Here is a 21861-nt window from a genome sequence, read left to right on the forward strand (position 1 = left end):
GTCTGTCTTATGCGGCTAGTTTTCAGTGCTGTGAATTTGGAGGTGTATTTTCACACCAGCACTTGTGATTTAGCAAGGGAGCTGTGACATTTACCACCAGAGTTAATTTTCAAAGTGGCTGGACTAAAAGTTTCAAACAATTTTTGGCAGGCGTCTTCTGCAGTGATCTAATGCACTGTACACCAATGAAAGCACTGGCCGAAAAGTTTGCCAACTTATCACTTTACATTCTTACGTTTTTAAGTCAGGATTGATAGTATTCATGTGTGTTTATTTGATATGGATTGTATCATGCTTATCAGAATAACAGTACTGCTCTTGCGTCTTCCTGCATGAGCACCACGTTAAATTCCAGAGGACAAATAGGAAAGAGTTAAAACAGTGAATAGCCTTCTCTTTTGTATGTGGTGCAAGATACAGTATTACTGAACTATCAAGAATTCTGCAGTCTAATTTCGGGGGGGGGGGGGGATTTGGACTTTGACTTTTGAAGAGTGATGACCTGCTAATGCCATGAAAGGATGCTGTCACCAATCTATGTACGTCTTCCGAAATCATGCACCGAGGGCTCTCGCTGATGTCATCGTGGCTCTCTGCCCCTCTAATGACAGGATGCCACGATAATCTTGTAATCTTGTGCATTCTGCACTTCAGTTAGCGGGATGATTTTATTTATTTTTTTTATCCTAATGGATTTGGTCTTGTTCGCTTTGTCTTGTTGAATACCATGAAATTCACCTTCAGGAGAGACAAGGTCTCGGTCAGCGGCTGAATATAGGGCTTTTTCGTCTTTAATATCTTTTCTGTTTTATCCTGAATATAAATAGGACACATTCTGTTCTGTGCACTTTAGGGGGGCAATAATGGAAGAATGTACAGTGCTGTAGTTTCCAGGGAAATAGACTTCAAACTGAACTGCGTAAAACTAAATCGCAGTCCTTTTGTAGACTGCATCTTTAGAGTAAGTTACTTTGCTGTGCAGTATTTGAAGAGTTGGGGGTTTAACCAGCTACACATAGCAGAATATCCAGCCATACAGTATCTTCAAATAATCAACATAGATCGCTTTTCAGAGCAAGACAGGTCACGTAGCACAGTGGAAGGCACAGACATTAGAGCTTCACCTCAAAGTGTGAAACTTGGGTATTATTTTTGATTCCACCTTGTCCATTGAAGTTTTATTTTTAAGTAGAAAAACGGCAATGAATTTTGTTCAGGAATTAAAAAAAAAAAAAAAAACATTGACCCGTATTTGAAATGATGTATTTAACATTTAATCATAGTGTGATGTGATGGTGTTCTTTTTCTTTTCATTAAGAATCCAAAAAGTGTGACTAAGGTCGTCTCAACTGCCATCTCGTTTAATTAGGACAGTCTGGATATTTTTCCTTCTCCCGAGGCGTCCCGATAAAACGGCGCCAACTGTGGTGTTATAAAATGACACATACAAATTAAAGCTAAAACTATTCTACACAGGCCTAGTCAGTCAAAGGGAAACCCATAAAAATGTATTATTAAGCGTATTGCTTGACATGAGCAGCTCCGTCATTTCTGTGTGATTGCATCTGTAACTGAGGATGTCTACACCTGTGTTTAACAGAGTCCCCTGCTGAGCAAGGGCAGACTGGCTGTGTGACTGCCCCCCCCCCCCTTTAGTCACAGCTCCTGGTGCCTCTCCTAGCCCAGCAACATGTGCTGGCTTGCCGACAGCAGGGTTTTTGAAATTCACATTTGATTCCCATCAGGGGGGCTCTGCTTGTGCCCTTAACAGACGCAGATTACTGTCGGACGGGATCGAGACACACGCTGCATTCTGCATCTCTTGAGTTAAAGGCTTGTTTCACAAAAGTAGAACATTCTCTTTAATACACTACTGTTCCAATGCAGTGCGTGCATTTCTTGAACACCTCTTAGGGCAGGCTGATTCTATACACAGTCTTGTCATTGATACCCTGGCAAACAAAACAAGTCTCTAGTTCAGAGTGAACTTTCCAAGTTTGTTGTTTTTTTTTTTTTTTTTTTTTTTTTTTTTTTTTTTTTGTTCAACAGGATTGTATTTAAATAATTAAAATTGCATAGGTGTAAATCATTGCTAGGGTTAATGTATTGCACACCACACTAACTGGTACACTATAATGAACTGGGATCCCTCGCTCTGCGTTTTTGACAAGTTGTGGATATTAGTTTTGACTGCTCCCGTGGGATTATTAGCAGTAATGTGGCCAGCCTTCCAGTGACCCAAACCCAATGTGAATCCTGGTTTGAATTCTTCTCAGAAGTTGTATTTTGTACCATTTTTTAAATTATTAAAGAATCTTTTTTACCATCGATTTTGGAACGAGGAAGACAACATAAACTGTGTTACCCATACAGACAACACAGTGGTTTTATGGTTATGGATGACCAAGAGAAGTACACAGCAGGTCTGCTGAAATAGCCTGCTCTCCAATCCTAGTTTTTACAGGCCGATCAAACAATCCTTTTAAAGGTTGCTGTTAAGGATACTAGTCCAACAGTTGTGAGATAAGACTGTAAGAAAGATGCTGTTATCATTATGATGCGAGCCACTTGCTGTTCTAAGAAGATTGAAAAGGAACAGGTATACCGTAGGCAGTGTTACACTAATTATATATATATATATATATATATATATATATATATATAATATATATATATATATAATAATCTATTAGAAAATGATCTAGATATCAGTGTTGAATTACTCACGTGTTGCGCGGTAGGTGTCTAGTGGGTTTTCTGATCTCTAATCTATGTGCTTCACTGACGACTGATAAAAGTTGGGTTTCTCAGGTGTTAACTAGAAAGGATAATTAGAACATAAGTGACTAACTCGGGATTGCTAAAACAACCCAATTGCACACAAAGAGTCACAATTGAGTGAAGTGGCGTTTTCCGAATCCGGAATCCGTAGAGAATGTTTTTCTGCGTAGAAAGAAGCTGCAGAGTAAGAGAGGCTGTGCAATACTAAGCTTGCATGCGAGGGGACCAGGTTCTGGCAGATATATAGTATGATGTTTGACTGGTGACCAGGAGACTCAGAGCTGACAGTAGCGTATGTGTTGCTATGGTGTTGGCTGTAGACTGTTGCACTCTTGGAAGGACTGATGGTCTTACAGCTCTCTCTGGGGCTCCCTGTGGAATTGCATGCAGCCAGCACCAGGGGGGATTTAGGTTGTGAGTTTTACTGGTAGTTGGGGTGCAGCACAATAACAGTGACAATAGTTATTTATTTAGAAAATATATATAACTTGTTATTTTTCACTGCAGCCCCCACAAAAACTTCACATACTTTGTTGCACTTTTTAGTTTTTCTTTTCTGTTATTAAATCCGATATATTTTTTTGCAATATTTATTTTTAGAGATTTAAGCAAAGGACCAATCAACTCAGTGCTGCTCACACAAAGCTGCATTCACTAACTATGACTGAGGCTCTATTCTAACTAATATATATATATATATACACACACACACACACACACACAATGTAATGCTGCTCCCCCTCCCTCTAGTTCTAGAATCCTTGACTGGTATTATAGATTTTGCAGTTTTCTCTTTGCTCTAGAGTTGACGTCATTAGAGAAGTAAACAAATCATGACGTTTACCTTGGCAAACTGATATCTCACTGCGTTCGTTCAGAAAAAAAGCCGGGATGAACCCTTCATGAACCGGGTGTGTTTTAGCCTGTCATCGCCAATATAAAGACCTTTTTATAATGAGGACTCCCTTTCAATCACAATACAAAAGAAGGATCTGTTCTGTCTGCTACTATTTTTCAAAATGATTTTTAAGAGATGAGACATTAATAAGACATGTACACACAACATGTTAAAATATTACGAATCCCCAAAACACAGACTGTGCTCCAGGTCTACTGTTGATCATAAAACAAGAGGGTTTAATCTTAAAAGGGGTGCCATGCGTTCTGTGCATGGGATGCTATCTGCACACCAAGATGTACTGGAATTTTGACAGAACAGCGATTTGGTTGATTTCGCATACGCGATTTTATAATTTCAAGTCCTTAAAAATCTAGAAGCCCCTGTTGTAAAACTCAGCAGGTGTAGAGGTGTTGCCTTTGAACAGAAACCGAACGTTCTGTGGTTCCCAGGGTAACCGGAAGGATATTTGATATTCAAATAAACAGCTTCCATGTTTCCAAAACACTATTGGTTCTACTTCGCTGTCTCATGGGGCATAAATAAATTGGTGTGCAGTGCAGTCATTTCACTTCAGCAGGCGTGTGTGCCTGAAAGATGCCTTTTTGGAGCTGACCCTGCATAAATATAAATCACTAGAACTGCTTGTTCTTTAATTGTGTATTAGCGTATTGTATCTGCATACCAAATGAGAATGTTCTGGTTCTTAAGTTGCCATACCATTGCTGTGCTGTGCGGCAGCTAAGGATATGGATATGTACACATGGGTTACCACATATTTTGTGAAAACGTTTGTCAGTATTGAGAGTAAAGGTCTTTCATATATGAGTGGTGTAGTTCATAACAGAGCTATTCAAACAGTTAGTTTATAAATGATGAGTCATAGGTGATCTGCACGATGGATGGTTAATGAAAAAAAACTATTAGTTCCTTGAACAGACGAATGGAGCCTTTTATTTCAGATAAAATATACCTTCATTGTGTGTTTTAATCGCACAACCGCAGGAAATTAAAAAAAAAAAAAAGAAAAAAAAAAGGAACTCCTTCTCTCCTCAAATAGAAGAGATATTGTTTATTGTACATTTTATATTGGTCATAAGATGTTATTTTACGTTTGAAAGGTTGAAATAGCTATTTCTACCATGCAGTCGGAAGAAGGCTGAAGCTCAAATGTTGTAGCGTGATGCTAAGTGGTGTAATCAGCTGGAGCAAAGGGACCCCTTTTGGCTCTGATTAACACTTTGTAAGTGTTAGAATGGTGGAATAGCAAGTATCAGTTCCACGAGGGGCTGATTTAGCACCCTCCTATTCTTTTATTGGCCTTAAAGATCCATTATCCCTGGGCAGCAAAATGACTGAGCAGGAGACTCTCACGGCTGTAATCATCTCTGAGCTGTCAGTCACACAATACCACTTAGACAGAAACCTGTAATTTGCAATGATCAGTTCAAGTACAGTACTGTGTTTGTGTTTGTTTTGGTTTTTTTGCTCACTGATCGCCAGGGCCGGTAGCGACGGCAGTGGTGGCAGCAGCAGGTAGATTTACAGAGCTGTGAAGTGAATCCCACAATGAACTCCAGGTGACAGGAAAAAGACCCCGGCACGAGGAACGCGATCCTGATCCTGTCGATCTCTCTCTCCCTCCCTCCATAATGTTATTCTAAGGAGATTCAAAAGTGCGCCAACATTGTAGAGCGCTCGGTTTAACTAAACTGAGGGACTACTAATGAGTAATAAAAGGTAGATAGAGAGATGCTGTAGGTAGCTTTACAGAGTTAGTGATATGGGAAGTGTTTATTTTTTACAGGATATCTACACAATCAGACAGTCCTGTAAATTGTTGCCCGCTCTTACCACTGTATCCCTTTTTTAATGAGTGCAGATACACAAAGGGACAGACAAAAGATAACTACTGTATAGAGACAGGTAACCCCCCCCCCACACACACACACACACACACACACACACACACACACACACACACGCACACACATACACAATTAAACCTATATTTTTTTTCCTCTGGTCGTGGTATGGATTTGTTTCACTTGGTGTTGAACTTGGTGTGTCTTTTGCCAGCAGAATTGTCTGATATAGGGGGTTAACTTTTTTGAGGTTTTGAGGGCTGTACTGAACTACTGAAAAATTAATCAAAACCGGCTGCATGAATACACTCAATTTTAACTGGTACAAAAAAAAAACTCCACAAAGCTGTCAGGGAGATAAATTACTACCGTAATTCTTTCTGAGTTAATGTATTCAAGCAGACTCTTGAAATACAATATCCTAAAAATTACAAACAGGTTTGCCTGCCCCTGTACCACCAGCCTGTTTTCAGTAAGTATCCTAACTCCCTTTTCAGGACCAACTTTTTCTTGGAGCTGACATGTCACCCCAGAACTGTGCAGACGAAGCTCTGTATAAAATATCAATGAGGCTGACTCATTTCCAGTTTAGTGTCATTCGCAATTGCAAATGCCAAGCCCATTACAGCCCAATCCTTAAGGGAGACGCTGCATTCCGGCTGCTGGTTTATAAAAATGACTTGTTTTTAAAGGGGGCCTCTGCGCATGTTAATATTTCATGCATTTTTATAAAAATGGACTGTTGCAGGGGTCACATGCCCAGGGTGAGAGAGGTCCAGATGACTCACTTATTTTCAGCTAAATGGATGGCTGTTTTATTAATGGTACACAGACATAGAAAAACAAGACAACAATAACATGTAAACAAAACAAAAATTCGCCTCTGTAAACCATATAGCAAATGGCATAATGTTTCCCAGCTTTCAACTTTTTCAGCCATTAGAGTTTAATCTATATAGCTAGGAGACTTAGCTTAGCTCTCCACACACAGGTCTTTAATCCTTGAGGATTCACATTTGCCAGAAAACAGGCTGTATAGACCTAAGCAACCCTGTCAAAGCTATCAACCCCCAGTCACAATAATGGATCATGGGGTTATACTGTAGACCACAACAGACGCCACATACAGGCACTCAAACATCTCAGCCATCCCAGCAAGTGGAAAATAATGGAAAGACTTTGCTGACTTCATCAGCAACCACCTTCACATTAATGCATTATCAGGTTTACTAATTCTCCAAACCCCCGAACTGGAATTTTATACACATTACGCTCAGAATGTTTTAGTTTTTATAGTTAAACCACTTCCCTCTTGTAAAGGTATGCCCCTCTCCACAACGACGCTGCTAACAGAGAACAGAGTTGGAAAAGCTGACGAAGCAGGACAGAGCCAGAGAGAGGGACTGGGGCAGACGTGTGAGGGTTAAGTGAAGGCAACTGCATTGGGAAGCCGGTAGAGGAACCAGGACAGGGTCACGTGTAAATGGTGTGCTTGAAATGAACCTGCCTGGAGTTACAGCCTTGCAAACCAAGGGATCCGGAAGATTTCCCAATAGATCAGCGACTTCAGAGTCTTCTTCTGTTGGGCCTATTAGTGCTGGCAGCTGCTAACACAATCCTTACTCCATGTCTTGTTGCTCAGGCTTGCCCTAGTGACACTACCAGCTGCAAGGGAGAAGCTGCCTCCCAGAGCCCTGCCTGCCACATGCGCACAGTGCATTATGCCTTCTCTTCTACGCCTCATTGTGTTGTTCACCTTGTCAGCAGGTGGGAAGCTGCTTGCGGAACAAGATCAGCTCCCCGGTTCTAATTTTAGTTTTGATGTATCCTTTATTCCCCAGCAGAGATCCCTCTTTGTGTCTAAGTCTAATCACCAAACTAAGTCACTGCCGTCATAAACTGCCTGGCTATTAAAAGAAGACGTCTCACTTGTACTGCTGAACCACTCAGGGTGTCAACTGTCTAATCCGTATGCGACTCGTTCATTTTATTGTTGAACTCGCTGGAGATAAAACTAGGTGGGATCAGACTGAATTGATAGAACAATTTACTTTATCTTAGGGAGTAATCCGATAGTGGTAACACAAGCGGAAGGCTAAAGAGGAGTTAGACACAGCAGCCTAGGGGTATCCGTGTTACTGAATGTAAAGATAACAAAGGTGAAGATCTTGTATATCTGGCTATACTGGTGTGCAGTGTGAACTTCTGCACAAAACTCCACCAGTGTTCTCAAATCTACTTAAATCCTGGCCGGCGTCTCCGACGAAGCTCTCTCTTAATTCATTTGTGCTGAAGTGTGTCAATTACTGTCACCTAGTGGAATTAGGTTGAAGCCTGGGAGCAATCTGTTGATTTTTGCAATCTTTTTGTGCTGATAGTGTTTATTTTTCAAATGCTTAATGTTTTTTAGTATTAACATATCATCCATGACACTTGCTAAGTGGTGTATTTAAACTATATGCATGTCTTTCATCCACGACAGGGTGTATTGTTTTATAGGCTTACTGACATTTTTATTCTGTCCATGTTTTGTAACAGTTGTCTTTTTAAAATAAATCAGTCAATAAAATCAGTCCTAAACAGCCTGTGTTAATAAAACCATGCCTGCGGCTTGCAATTGGTCACTACATATTTCCATACCTCCCCCTTGGCAATGTTACATTTGGTGGTGGCGGTGGGATATTTAACTTCTGTTTCTACAACAGTTTCTTAACAAAACCCGTTTCGTGATTCCTGTTGCTTTGGTAGTTTAAAATGGGTGAAATTATGCAATTTCTTAACTTCTATTGATTAGCAGACAATTCTTACCATCAGTCCAAAAATATGTTTAGGAAAGAAAATATTCAGAGCATCCAGGTGATATTTGTTAATATTTTGCATGCCCTCCTTTGAACTTCTAGATGCCTGATGCATAGCATATAAGCTTTTCACACCACTGGGGGGTACATTTTGCCGCCGATCAGTTTTATCTGCTCAAGACATGAAAACTGTATTCGTTTCACAGGACTCTTCAACTTGATACAGCCCATGCTTGAATGGTTTAAGAACCAGAGCATGAGCTATGAACCAAGGACCTAGATGTTTCCTCACTAGTGCTAAAACATTTCATCAAAGTGCATTGCAATGAAATTGTCAGAGGGTATCAGCGCATATTTGTGTGTAGAAGGTTCGCTTGACAGCAGCTCACGATTTCTCATGGGTCTTTTTGAAAGACCTCAAAACCCAAAACTTAAGAGAATTTGAAAATTAAAAGTGTTTACATAGGCTGCAATTAAAAAGCTGGGGCCCACACAAAACCCCATGCTGAGTTGAACAGAAGGGCTTTTTGTTCTATTCCATTTTCTTTTTCTTTTTTATTTTATGTTTCTGATCTCCTTATCCTCTACTGGATTTCCATCGGATGAGACGCCTGGGATGTAGTTAAGAGACCCCCATCCAACACCTGCCCCCCCATCCCTAACCAACCCTCCCCCAGCTGATGTTTAAAAACACCAATACTTAAAAAATTAAAAATGAAGATGCAAGTTGATAGATTAGTGGAAATTCCCATAACATCAGTCTGGCTGGGACAGACCTTTTGCCAGCTGCAGCTTGTATAAGGCAAGCACCCCCCCAATGCCTTCATATACGATGTCAGATAACAATTACTGACAACAGTTGCTCGATAAGAGGCAGTTGAAGAGCATTAGAAACTGCGCACACAAACAAACCTCCCCCTTAAACCAGTGGCCTTTTACCAAGCATCAACTTTCCCTGTTCCTTAACCTTTTTGAAAGGCTGGCTTTGGTGATGCTGTGGCGAATAGGGATTTGTTTCTCTAGGAGAATGTGAGGGAGAGAATCGTGACTCATCTTCCACCATCCGGTGCTGTTGACTTTTAAAATGAGAAATTGACATTTTTTCAGTTATTTCTTCTTGCTACCAGTATTTGTTTGTTTGTTTGTTCTTTACAGCTACCTTTAGCCCCTCCATTTTTTAAATAACGTGTGTTTTCGGAGAGGTAGCTCAGATGATTAAAAGGGACTTTAAACTGACATTCATTTGGAGTTTGTGCTCTCGTTAGAAATAATGTGAGAAAATAGCATCCGCTCTGTATGGTCCATGATTCGGGTTCGTGGACACCCCTACCAGGTGTTTGGCCTGTACAGTATATTTTGCATCCCATTCCTCAAGAAAATATTGCCTGAAAATAAGCACACCTTTAGTGTACCAGAGGATAGCATTTTATAATAATGATTTATTATTATAGTTTTGGGAGATATTTTTTTTTATTTTTGTCAGAAGATGTAAGGAGAACCAAAAGGCCTTGGGGAGTAGCTCCAATTATTCATTTTTACCTTCTCCTTTTCCTTTGTGAGGTTGTCAGAGATAAGAACATGAGACATTTTACGAGAAGGAAAAGGCTTTTAGACTCGACAGACAACTTGCCTCTTTATGGTTGAACCTTGTTTATGTTTATTCTTCCACATTTCACACTTTTTGAAATAAAGAAAAGGCAAAAAGTATGTAATTATAAAGTTTTTTTGGGGGGAATAGAGATAACCCCGCTTTGGTGGCAGCATTACTATATTACTATGAAATGTACTTGAAGAAGCTCCATTTACAGCAAGTGCATCAGTTAATTTCAGGATATATCGATAAATTGAGCAACTTCTGTGATGGGCATTTGAAAGTCTTGGCTTTTGTTTTGAACACAAGATTGTGGCATTTTTGTGCTGGAGGTGTGTACTGAAACTACGGCATCTCTAACGATATTGGAGAGCTGATTGCTGCAGTCAATTCCTGTCTTCAGTCTCTCATTGGAAAGCCCAGCACTAATTGTTATTTCCAAACCTTCCCCCCCTCCCTTGGAGACCTGAAGGGTGCATAAGCAAGGATTAGGGTTATTCTGTAATATCTGAACCCTCTTCAAAAAGCACCCATCGGGCAGTTTTCAGATCAAACAATGTTATTACTGTAACTATTGAAACGATTCGACAAAGAGGACTAAGGGCACCTTCCCTCAAGAAAACTGCATATTTCCATGGCAGGTACTTAGAACATCAGTGACTAAAGTAAAAACAATCTTTCTGTCTGTCTCTTCAGTTGTTTAAGAGACCCCTATAAAGACAAAAAGAGATTTCTGTATGCTGTAGGTCCACTGGAAACCTGTATTTTCCAACGTACCATGGGGCAGCGATTTTATTTTATTCTTTAATCGAGTGAATATGAAGCTCCTCTTTCTGACACTTGGTTGGTGCTGAATAGACACGGTCTTGCAGATTGTCTATAAACAAAGTCCCGGGGAAGGATAATGAGAAAAGGGGGATCGTGTCTTCTGAAACAGTTTTATAATTTTCCCACTGGCTTCTACTCCACGGATGGATGCTTACAGCATTCCACTTTATTTATTTAAGGAACACAACAGATTCCACAATCCATGACAGTCCTAACTGGCATTCTTTACTTTCCTGGCAGATTCAGCAGGGGCTGATTGGGAGGCGAGCAGACAAGTCACAGATAGGAATACTGCAGAGAATTGCATTAAATGCATCAAATTGTGGAGCTTTTTCAGCAAACAGTACTGGAGATTTTTTTAGTTTTTTTTTTTTTTTTTTTTTTTTTTTAACAGTGTTGATTTCCTTTCCAGTTTCTACATTTCAACCTCCATTTTTTTGGGCCATATAGAGTATACAGCAGGGGTGTCCAACCCATGGCTCGAGCCACATGCATGGGCGCCCACTGAGCTCCACAGTATGCTCTTTTGATTAAGAAGTGAATTGTCTCATTCAAGGCTCTTCATGGGCTTGGAAACAGACTGTGATGGCAATTGGCTGTCTTTGGTAAAAGCCAGCGGAGTCATAATGCAAACACATTGATGCTCTTGTTTAATGAATACAAACCTATCAGCACTGTGTTTTCATGCAGTCTAGTTAAACCTTGTCTCATCTTTTTCTTTTTTTTTTTTCTTTCTAAACGTCTTTGCTGCTCTTCATTGTGTATTGAAAGGTTAAATATTTACCAAGAACCTTCCAGCCCCATTCCATGGTTTAGGGAAGTATGAATGTTGATCAGCTCATTGCCAATTACTTGAAAGACTGTATATGAAATATAATCAATGGTACAGTACATGAAGCATATTTTCATACATACCTACCCCCCCCCCCCCCCCCCCCCCCCCCCCCCCACACACACACGTACACACACACGTACTGATTTGGTGATATTGAGTGACTGGACACTAAGTGTTGTTAGATGTGTGTCTCACAATCTTAGACACGGTTTATGGTCTGGGTTACAACGAACCCCCATATAATGCCCCCAGTGTGGCTTTCCCATGTTGTGAAATCTTAGTCATTCTGTTACTACTTAAAAAATGCTTGCTATCTTTAAAAGGTTATGAAACGAAACAGTAAAGATCTCGGTAATTCATACAGGACACATTGCATTAGAAATGACTTCTATGTGTCAATTTTGTATTTATTTATTCCAGACTTTCTTAGATATGACATTTGGAGCGGGAGGACACAGCAAAGCCATTCTACAGCAGGCATCAGACATCACTGTGTACGCATTGGACAGAGACCCAGTGGCACACCAGATAGCTCATCAGCTGGCAAAAGAACACCCGTAAGTATGGTAAACTTCCCGGGCACTTCATTAGGAACTTCTGTATCCACCTTGTGTATATCGCATTTTCCTGTCTGTGTACACTGTGTTACGGGCTACGAGGAACTGAAGTACAGTAGACAGGTCTTTATGCAAGTCTGTGCTGCAAGGATAAGGTTTTGTTGATGGGGCCTGTTAACTGAAGCACATAATGTGGGGTAAGTGAACAATGGAACAGTACACATGGAATTAGACAGGTTGGATTTTTACCAAGAACTGGCCACTATATTAGGAACGCCTCGCTAGCAATTGAAATTAAGTCCCTTTTATTGTAAACAGGTATACAAAAAAAAAAAAAACCTTTCAAGCTGTATAATGAGAAATAAATTTACAGACTGACTTGCATACTTACATAAATACATGCTGTGTTTATTCCCAGTTTTCATATCTTTAACAGGTACTTTGTCCTCCTTATGAAAATAATGAATAATACACTTTTTGGAGTGAGTAAAAGGATTTGAAAATCAGCCTCATTGCTGACGAATCGAGTAGTATTCTGATTTTAAACAATGATTTAATTCAAGGGTTTGGGGTTTCAAAACAAGCATCTTTCTAAAACATACCCCCCTTATTTTAAAGAAGCAAACCCCAGATGCTGCAGTCCTGCAGAACCACTAACATTGTTAGAGCAGCCCACTCCTAATTCAAACTTGACAACATATTACCAAGGCGGGGGGGGGGGGGGGATTACCAGCTCATGCAGCAGTAGTTATGCAGTTAAACAGGAGAGATAGGTGCTTCGATGTGGTTTGATCTTGTGTTTAATAAGAGAAGTTTGGATGTTTGGATTTCTGTTGCTTTTGCGTGGGCAGAGATCCTTTTGACGTTAATTCTGGGGAAGCCTCTATCAGGGGAATCGAGGCTACAGGAGCTCAAAGAAAAAAAGATACATTTCCGTCAGTAACAGTGTAAGCCGCCAATAAACCCTTTGACTCCCACTTGAAGACATAGGGGAGAAAAGCAACTGAAATCTAGCAATTAGACAATATTATTGGAAGCCTATGTCAAGCACTGTAGCCTACGCAGTGCCTACACACACAGGAGGCAGATGATTTTTTTCGTCTTTCTTTTTTAATGTTCTGTGCTCCAAAAGAAAGTACACCCGAAAAACAAGGATTAATAAGGATATTGGTGCAAACTTCTTGCATAAATTCCGACTGTCTTGCTGCGTTGGATAGAGAAGAGGAGGGAGATAAACAGAACCTCTTAATGAACTGCAGACATCTTTATAAATTTTATAAAATAAATGAGCTAAACGGTTATTGTTTTGCAGTGGAGCGGGGTAGCAGTCTACATCTAGTATATGAAAGGTACTCTGAGGCACTGTTTTAATACTCCCACACCAGGGTAACTGAGTCTGGGGTTATTGCTGCCTCTAACAAAGTCATTCACTACCCCTTTTTTCAATAAGCCTAAAGAAAAATGATTCTCAATATATCTGCCGAGTCCTTATAACACAGCAGTCCTCAATTTCTTTGTTAGCCAAAGGCACAGTTGAGTATTTGCCAGAAGGTCAAAGGCATGATCATTTCTTCCTTTTGACATGTAACTAACTACTTCTTTCAAAATGGGAATAAAAAGACAATAAAATACAGCTTTATCTAATGACACACAAACAGAAATCGAGAGTCTGTAGCAGTAGACTGTAATGACTTCAGTTCCCCTACCTATACCTAACACAATATTATGTTAGATACTGTCACAGGCACAACAGCCTGGTCTCCTGGGCACAAATTAGTGGAACATTATGATATCACTTAGATTGAAAAACTCAATTAATCTCAACACCAGAAGTCCAGATTTTCTCTTTCCCTTGGCCTTTGCCCTCCTGTTTATTTCAGGCTGCTTTGACCTTCTTAGTCTGATCTGAGCAATCTCAAATGAGCTCATTCCTCCTTCCCGATAGTAAGCTGTCCTTTCTGTTTTCCGCAGATTTGTACCGTAACGAAAGAGGCTGTATTACATTTGCGGAGTGAAATGACAGAGGGCAGTGCTCCATACAGAGTGGTCAGCGGCAGCAGCAGCAGGGGAGAGCGGTGCTGTGTGCTAATGGTCTGATGTAAATGGGGCTGGCTGTGATAGCATCCAGTCTAATGCATTATTGCTGCCGCTGTCCCGCATTTTAAGGAACAAATTGCAGTGCAGATCCAGGCATCTCTCCGAGCTTGATTAGTTTTGTGACTGCATGCTATAGCCATAAGCAAATTAGATTGAATTGTTGGGATGGAACTAATTAAGAGAACCCTTCCAGTCGGATTGCACACATTTCATGGTAATATAGAATGACCAGCTAAACTGCTGAGAAAGGGGTCACCCGGGAATGGGAGGTCATTGCGGTTTTGACTCCTGGCTGCAGTTTTCTCTGTTCTACAGGTCTGGCTTTACATTTATACTGTGAGCAGATCAGTGTTCAACTAATTTTAGTAGTCAGGAGGCATGCATATACCAACTACCCAAAGCGTACAACTGTCAATGAAAACAACTATACCAAAACTACCACTGTACATTGGAGGGGGAAAAACTTTACTAATGTGTGCCAAAAAATTAAACAAAACGCATCGCTAAAGCCAATTGAAAGTGATGAAATGCATGTTATTACCTAAACATTAACCCTCCTATTATGTTCAGAATTTAGGTACATCTGATATGTTTTGGGTCATATTTACACCATGCAATTTCAAACTAATTTAAACAGCCTTAAATTGATTAACTGTTTTTATTTGCAAAGGTGTTACTCTTTCATGCTCTTTTAGTCCAGGAGCTGTGATAAAACTTGTTTGACTGCCAGCCTAGGAGCTCCTCATTTTGGAATGTTTTTACCAGTGAGATGCTGTTGCAATACTGACAGTGAAAATTGTTGTTTGTTTTTTTGTTTATAAATATCTCCAGGCAGGTGCAGACATTTCCAGAGATAATGATACGATTATAATAATAATAATAATAATAATAATAATAATAATAATAATAACATATCAAATTAAAGAAGTTGGTTTTATTCTTGCACACAACTCTACATAGATAAATGCCACGGGTCACAGTATTTGTATACATGACCTGTTCTAAAAAAACGGTTCTGTTTTCTGCGTATAAGTTCATCACTCCAACTTAGGAAAAGTCATAACATTTTATACAGAAAATGAAAAGAAAAATAGCATTTAAGCTAATTGGAAACTAGAGTCGGGTCAAATAGACCTGAAACCTACTAGGAGTGTTAAGTAAGCAAGTTAATGTAAGTACTCTGCAGAGTCATAGGAACATGCGAGGAGCAGTACACACACACAGGCTAATGCACTGGGGCGGTATTCTTAACATCATGTCTTTCAATGCTGCTGTTCAGCTAAATGCATGCATAAAATGTCTGGAATGGTGAGCTAAGACTATTGCTGGTTTTGCTGGTAAAAACATACAATAGCACCCAAGGTCCCCAGTATTTAAAAAAAAAAAGGCACTGGTTATTAATCATGAAAGACAGGCAGAGTTGAGAGGTGATTTGGATTTAGGAGAATTCCGTTGGTCTGTCAGTTTTCTGAGGAGTGAGCATGTAGGAGAGAAAGAGAGAGACTAGTCTTAACTGAAGTAGTTGTCAAGACTATAGGTTTTTTGCATTATTTGGCACTGTCTTCAGAATGTGCAATACAATAATACAAATATTTACAATTTGACTTGCAGCATAACAGTTTGTACAGCATGTGTAGTAATGCACATGTACTGGATGTATGTAACATGATGTAGTATCATATACCTTGTAGACTTGACCTTATTGTGTCAGGGCATTTACCCCAAAGTTTAACTGAATCCTGATAGATACAGCTCCATTACATAAACGTATCATTTTCCACAAATGTTTCCATGCAGTACAGTTTGTTCTAGCACTTTTGCAAAAGTTTGAAGAAAGAAAGAAAGAAAAAAAACTATTCTAGGGGTCACTGGTTTCCTTTGTTTCTTGGTTCATCTTGAATGAATAATAATAATAATAATAATAATAATAATAATAATAATAATAATAATAATAATAATAGCAGCAGAGGGAAAGTGTTTTCATTATAAGTCTAATTAGGAGTGGCTGGATTTTGAAGCTGTTGGAAGCTGTAATCCGGACCTTTTACACACATTTGACAGAAGGAGAAAAGGGGTAAAGGTGTTGCCTCTGATCATTTAAGCTGAAACTTATTTCCTCTTGTGTAAAAAAACAAAATGGATTGTTCTTTTCCAATAAGCCCTTTGCACCTGATCTCCCAGTGAAAATCAAGAAAGAAAGAAAGAAAAAAGAACAGTACAGAAACCCACAGCAGCCTCTAAAGGAATCCGAGAAAGCTTTGCCTCAGGTATTCCTGCCTGTACTTTTCACATTTGTCCTGTCAGATATTTCTGTCCATGCTTCCCTGTCGTCTTTGACGCACTTGGGTGAGCTGGAAGGTCAACACTCAGGAAATTTTAAGCTTGAATGGCAGCCTGAACATAGATTCATGAAAGCAGAATGTACCGTACCTTACATCTGGAATGAAGCAGACGATTTTGACAAAGTGACGGCTTTTCTGACATCTTCTTGTCCTGTGGTAAAGTTTTCAGCAGCAGCAGGGAGCTTGGTGGGGTGGGAGTCTTTGCTCGCTCACTCACTCACTCACTCACTCACTCACTCACTCACTCACTCATTCATTCAGCCTGTCAGCCATTCTTTTAATTAGAATTCTTCTTTTTTATTTGCTCTGGGGAATGTAACTCAGTCTCTTGATTTGATAAGTAGCTCCTATACTTATACCCTGTCAATTAACCGTGGTTATATTCAACACAGATTGAGAGAGTGAAATGATGGGTAAATCAAATTCAGTGATTTTGAAGTGCACACTTGCAGTAACATGGTTCGAATCTCTAGAGCGGTTTTCATTGTGCAATCAAAATTAACACATTTGTAGTGTTCAGATTTCAGCTTTCTAGGAGTTGAATGTACGTTGAATGGGAATAAATCTCTTTATGTGAAATTCAGCGCTTTTTTACATATACAAAAAAGGAATTACTAACAGGCATTAACAATATGAAACCAGTATTTCATGAAAAATGTCTTTATTGGCACAGTTCTCAAACGTTAAAAGAAGTATTTTTGCTGGCAGATTTACATGTCAAAGGTACAATTCAGGGATTTTGAAGTGTATGTATGTATGTGTAGGTATGTATTTATTTTTTACATTTTACACACCAGGCTATTTCCTTAAGCAAGCAAGTCTCGTTTTGTAGGCAGCATCATACTTAAGTGGGACAAGGCTGTCTCTTGTTTATTCAGATGATTATTATTATAGTAGTGTCATTATCTTCAGCGCTTGTTAACAATCTGTAGTTATAGTGTCAGTGACACATATTAAGATTTTAAATAATGGGAATCTTTTTTATTCTGCCTATTACCATCTCCTCCAGAAAACCTGACAACTTTTTTTTTTTTTATACAGTGGCAGTCGAATCTAATGTGGTCTGCTGTTGTGTGGATCTTAAAACAAAAAAAATATTAATAATCTAATGAGATATGGATTGTTTTCTGCCTTACAGGATTGTACTTGACCTGAGTTATAATAACGTTGATCTGACGTCAAGCTTTTATGGAACTTGTGTGAAGTGTCTTTCTTAATCAAGGTTCGAAGCTAAGTTTAAAGGCCACGATTCTACAGAAGTTACTTTCTGTTTTTTTGTAACATATTGATGTATTCTATTTTGGGAATTTAGCATAATACAAATAAGTGGAAAAGAGGGTGGGTTATGCAGGTACAGATTGTACAGACAGCCAATCAGATTCAACGACAAACCAGTTTAGCACTCAGGAGAATATTCATAAAAGAAAACCAGGGAGATGACTCTGGTTCTACACAAACCACCCCGTTGATCTCCTGGGCTTAAAGCCCCTGGGGTATCCCATTTTAAATCTGCAGTCTGGGTGTATGCTCCAGCCACGTCAGCCCTGTGGTGAGCTGTGAGAAGCCAGCAGGATTGCGATGCTCCATATTTAATGTACAGCTTTATAAACACGAGGCGAGAAAGCAGGTACAAAGCCAGTGCTTTCATTAAACTCCTAATTGATAAAATACAGCTTTAATAATCCCAATGTGGGTCAGGCGGTGTCCCGTCAATTTGTCACACACTTTTGATCACCAACAATTCATCACCGACGACAATTTATCACAGACAGTAACTCGCCGATTAGGGTTAGGGTTACAAGCGCCACACTGGTCATTTTCACCTGTAGCGTTTTAAACAGCTGTGATATGATAATGTACCCGCCGTGACGACCTGTCACTGGTGATCAACTGTTGGTGATAAATTGTCATAGACCCGGGTCAGGTGCTTTGCAAGCCCTGTGGGGTTGCCTGACATCAAAGGTTTCCCAGCGTGTTCAGTGTGAAATGCAGTGTGGAACCTCGCTAGAATGCATTTGGAAGGCGTTGCATTCACATTGATATTATTACCACTTAGAAATGCCACATTTCCTAATGAATTGATTTTGCATTTCAAATATAGGAGTGTGTCAGTACTATTGGGCATCACTGTGTATATTCTGAGAAGGCAGAGTTACACAGGTGTCTTGGCATGGAAGGACAGATTTAAAGCCTGTGTTATGGTCTGATTTGATTTGACCCAGACAGCATTGCTTGGCAGACTACCTCAAAAGGAAGACATGTAAACTAAAAAGCTTTACCTAAGCTAATGAGCCCCTGAGTTACATTTTGTTTAGCCAACTTTCAAAACTGCACTGAGTGGAAGAGGCATTTTTGTCATTAGCTCTAAAACCCTTTGTCTGTTGCGCTTTTCTTCCCATCCATGGGTGAGCGGCCATCCTGTCAGAGAAAAGGACATCTCTGAAGCTGGTCGACCCACACAAAGGCATAGTGCTCCACTGTCTCTAATCTGACTCGACCCACACAAAGGCACAGTGCTGCTCTGTCTCTAATCTGACTCGACTCACACGAAGGCACAGTGCTGCTCTGTCTCTAATCTGACTCGACTCACACGAAGGCACAGTGCTTCTCTGTCTCTAATCTGACTCGATTTACACGAAGGCACAGTGCTGCTCTGTCTCTAATCTGACTCGATTCACACGAAGGCACAGTGCTGCTCTGTCTCTAATCTGTCTCGACCCACACGAAAGCACAGTGCTTCTCTGTCTCTAATCTCTGCGATAAAAAACCTTTTAATCTCCGACTGTTGATTTAGTTGTATTACAACGCAGTCCTCTTGTGGAGCATTAAGTGCTGCATGGTTTTCCCAAACTCTGGTCACTATGTAACCAAAGCTGCCGCTTTGGACATCAGTAATTTCTTATCTATAAGGCTGTTATACTTCCTAATTTAACCTTGATTTATATTTGGTGTCGGTCAAGTTGGCCCACTGTACTTTAGCAAATTCTCCTTAGAAACGTTTGTGTAGGTGGTCTTAAAGTGCAGAATAACTATTTTGTGTCATTTTAAGCAGTTTTTCTCTTAGTGTAATAGAAAGCCAGCTGGAGCCTTTATTTGAAATAGATATGTTGATTTGGTAATTATAGAACAAAACAACATGTTTTACTTATACTACAGAGACTTTCTCAAACCATGCAGCTCGTGTTAGGAAATTAGTCATTTCAAATTTAATGTAACTCCTTTAATTATACTCAATTTATTGGCTACATTATTTTATTGTACCATTATGGTACCATGATAATAAAAAAAGTGTTTTGGATTGGGTTCTCGAGTTCTAATGGCTTATGCCATTGGACGGTAACTGACATTGGTCTTCTGCACCTTCCCCTAATACATAGCCAGTGCAATGCCAAATAGTGGTAGAAGATCAGTAAGTAATGATCATCCATGTTGGTAGCCTTCTTCCGTTCTGTCCAGGTGTGTACCAGTGCCTCAGAGTCAGTGCTTTTGAAACTGCCTTATTTTGGATGAGAGGTGAAAACCAAGTGCTGTTAATCTGGCAGCTTTTTAGGAGTCCCAAAATATAGTACAGATACATTCGCGAAAAAGAAAGAAAGAAAGAAAGAAAAAGCAAGTGCAAGGGTGTACTATTGCCGTGCCGAATTGATTCCATAAAGAATAACGTCAGTACAGTTCATTCAACTCCATAAGCAGGAGTGAAAACCAACGCCGTGTGAGTGATTTGTATTTTATTCAAGAGGAGCGTGTCACTGACTACTTGTAAGCTGAAGTGAGCTGCTTAGTGGACTGGAATAAGGTTCTGACGTCAAAACGTCTACCGGAAAACCATTAGCAGTGCTGAACCCTTTGCCCTCCTTTTTTTTTTTAGAACCACTTTTAAAGTTTCATGAATACTGTGACCCATTCAGTTTCCTTTCTGCTTTGTTTTTTGATTTGTAGCACAGGGACATTGGGCTCTTCATTAACTCCTCAGGTTCTAAACCATGATCAGGAAGCAGCGACGCACGTCATGTCATGTGTCTGTAATCGTGTAAAGGGTTGTGGTGTGAGACATTTTAAAACAAAAACTTGTTTTCCTTGCACTGCTGTTTAACAGGGATATCAGTTTCTTTTCATCCCTAAAGAGTATTTTATCATCTTGCAGTGTGATTCTTGAGCTGCTAGTTTTTTGCGGGGTTTTTTTTACCATCAAAAGCTATAAGACATCAAACCACACAGCCTGAGACTGAACTAGTAAAAACATTTATGGTAACCACTAGATCGATTTAATAAGCTTTTGGTATTTATGGAAGGTGTTTATGATTTGAACACGCTCTTTTTTAAGCTGGAATGGTGTGACAATGGAGACTAAATCAGATTCATCACATTTGACACTGCACCTGTCCCAACCTGTCTTGTTGACAACCCTTGTAGAAAAAGTGTTTTTGTAACCAGTTATTAGGGTTTCCTGATGGTTAGGTTCAAAGTAGGTATCCAAGTTCATCACACCCTGAGTTTGTCATCACCTGAAAACAACTACTTAGCCAACGAGACAGCACAGAGAGGCGTTGCAAACACACCCTGGCCCTGTCATACAAAAGACTGATGGTTGAAACCTTCATCGAATTTTCCACAACCAATTAGCTAACACAAAACACATGGTTTGACTCATTCCTGCCAAATTCCTGTGGTATAAATCCATAGAGCATTCCAGTTGGAATTAACCACCCAGCGTACCACATGGACCTTAATCGCACTTAAAGGTACAAACAAACCAAAGCTAACAACCACCCAGACAAATTTGCTGGCATTTGTTCTACTGGACATCTCCTACTCCTGCAACAACGTCAATTCATTGTTTCTACCTTTTAATTCAATAGCTGTAGTCCACCTATAATTGTAGTAAAATGAAGCCCAAGGGATGACATGGCCAGCAGTTTCAATACCTCAGTAAACACATCTGAGTGGTGGTGGTGTCTTAGTGGCATGATTGAGTTGACAAGAGAGTGGACAAGTGCTTTTGCATCTGATCTGAGCACCCAAAATTGCTGGCCAATTTTGCTAACAGAGAAAGGAGAAAAAGGGGTCAGGTAAATTATGCTGACTCACCTTGACTGTTCAGTCATCTACTGTTTATCATCTTTTTGGTTAAAAAGTGTGGGCGATCTGAATTGATCCATGCACAGGATATAAATGGGGATACTAATATTGCATGGTGAGAAGGCACCGACTTCTACATTTTAAACAGACCACTCTGGTTTTCAAAGCTTGCTGGATGTTTTTTTTGTGA

The 21861-nt window shown here is 39.8% G+C and overlaps 1 protein-coding gene across 4 annotated transcripts in view; it reads left to right on the plus strand.

Annotated features, from left to right (window-relative positions):
* mettl15 (methyltransferase like 15) overlaps positions 1 to 21861 on the plus strand; it is a 63498-nt gene that overhangs the window by 26321 nt on the left and 15316 nt on the right. For all 4 annotated transcript variants that reach the window (XR_005946852.1, XM_041219435.1, XM_041219434.1 and 1 more), the window contains one exon: positions 12017 to 12153. Coding sequence is in view for 3 of the 4 variants with exons in the window: in XM_041219435.1 (XP_041075369.1) it covers positions 12017 to 12153 (137 nt within the window). In the remaining variant the exon portion in view is untranslated. The remainder of the gene's footprint in view (positions 1 to 12016; positions 12154 to 21861) is intronic.

Source organism: Polyodon spathula, chromosome 19, assembly GCF_017654505.1.
Source record: "Polyodon spathula isolate WHYD16114869_AA chromosome 19, ASM1765450v1, whole genome shotgun sequence".
Taxonomy (NCBI): Eukaryota; Metazoa; Chordata; class Actinopteri; order Acipenseriformes; family Polyodontidae; genus Polyodon; species Polyodon spathula.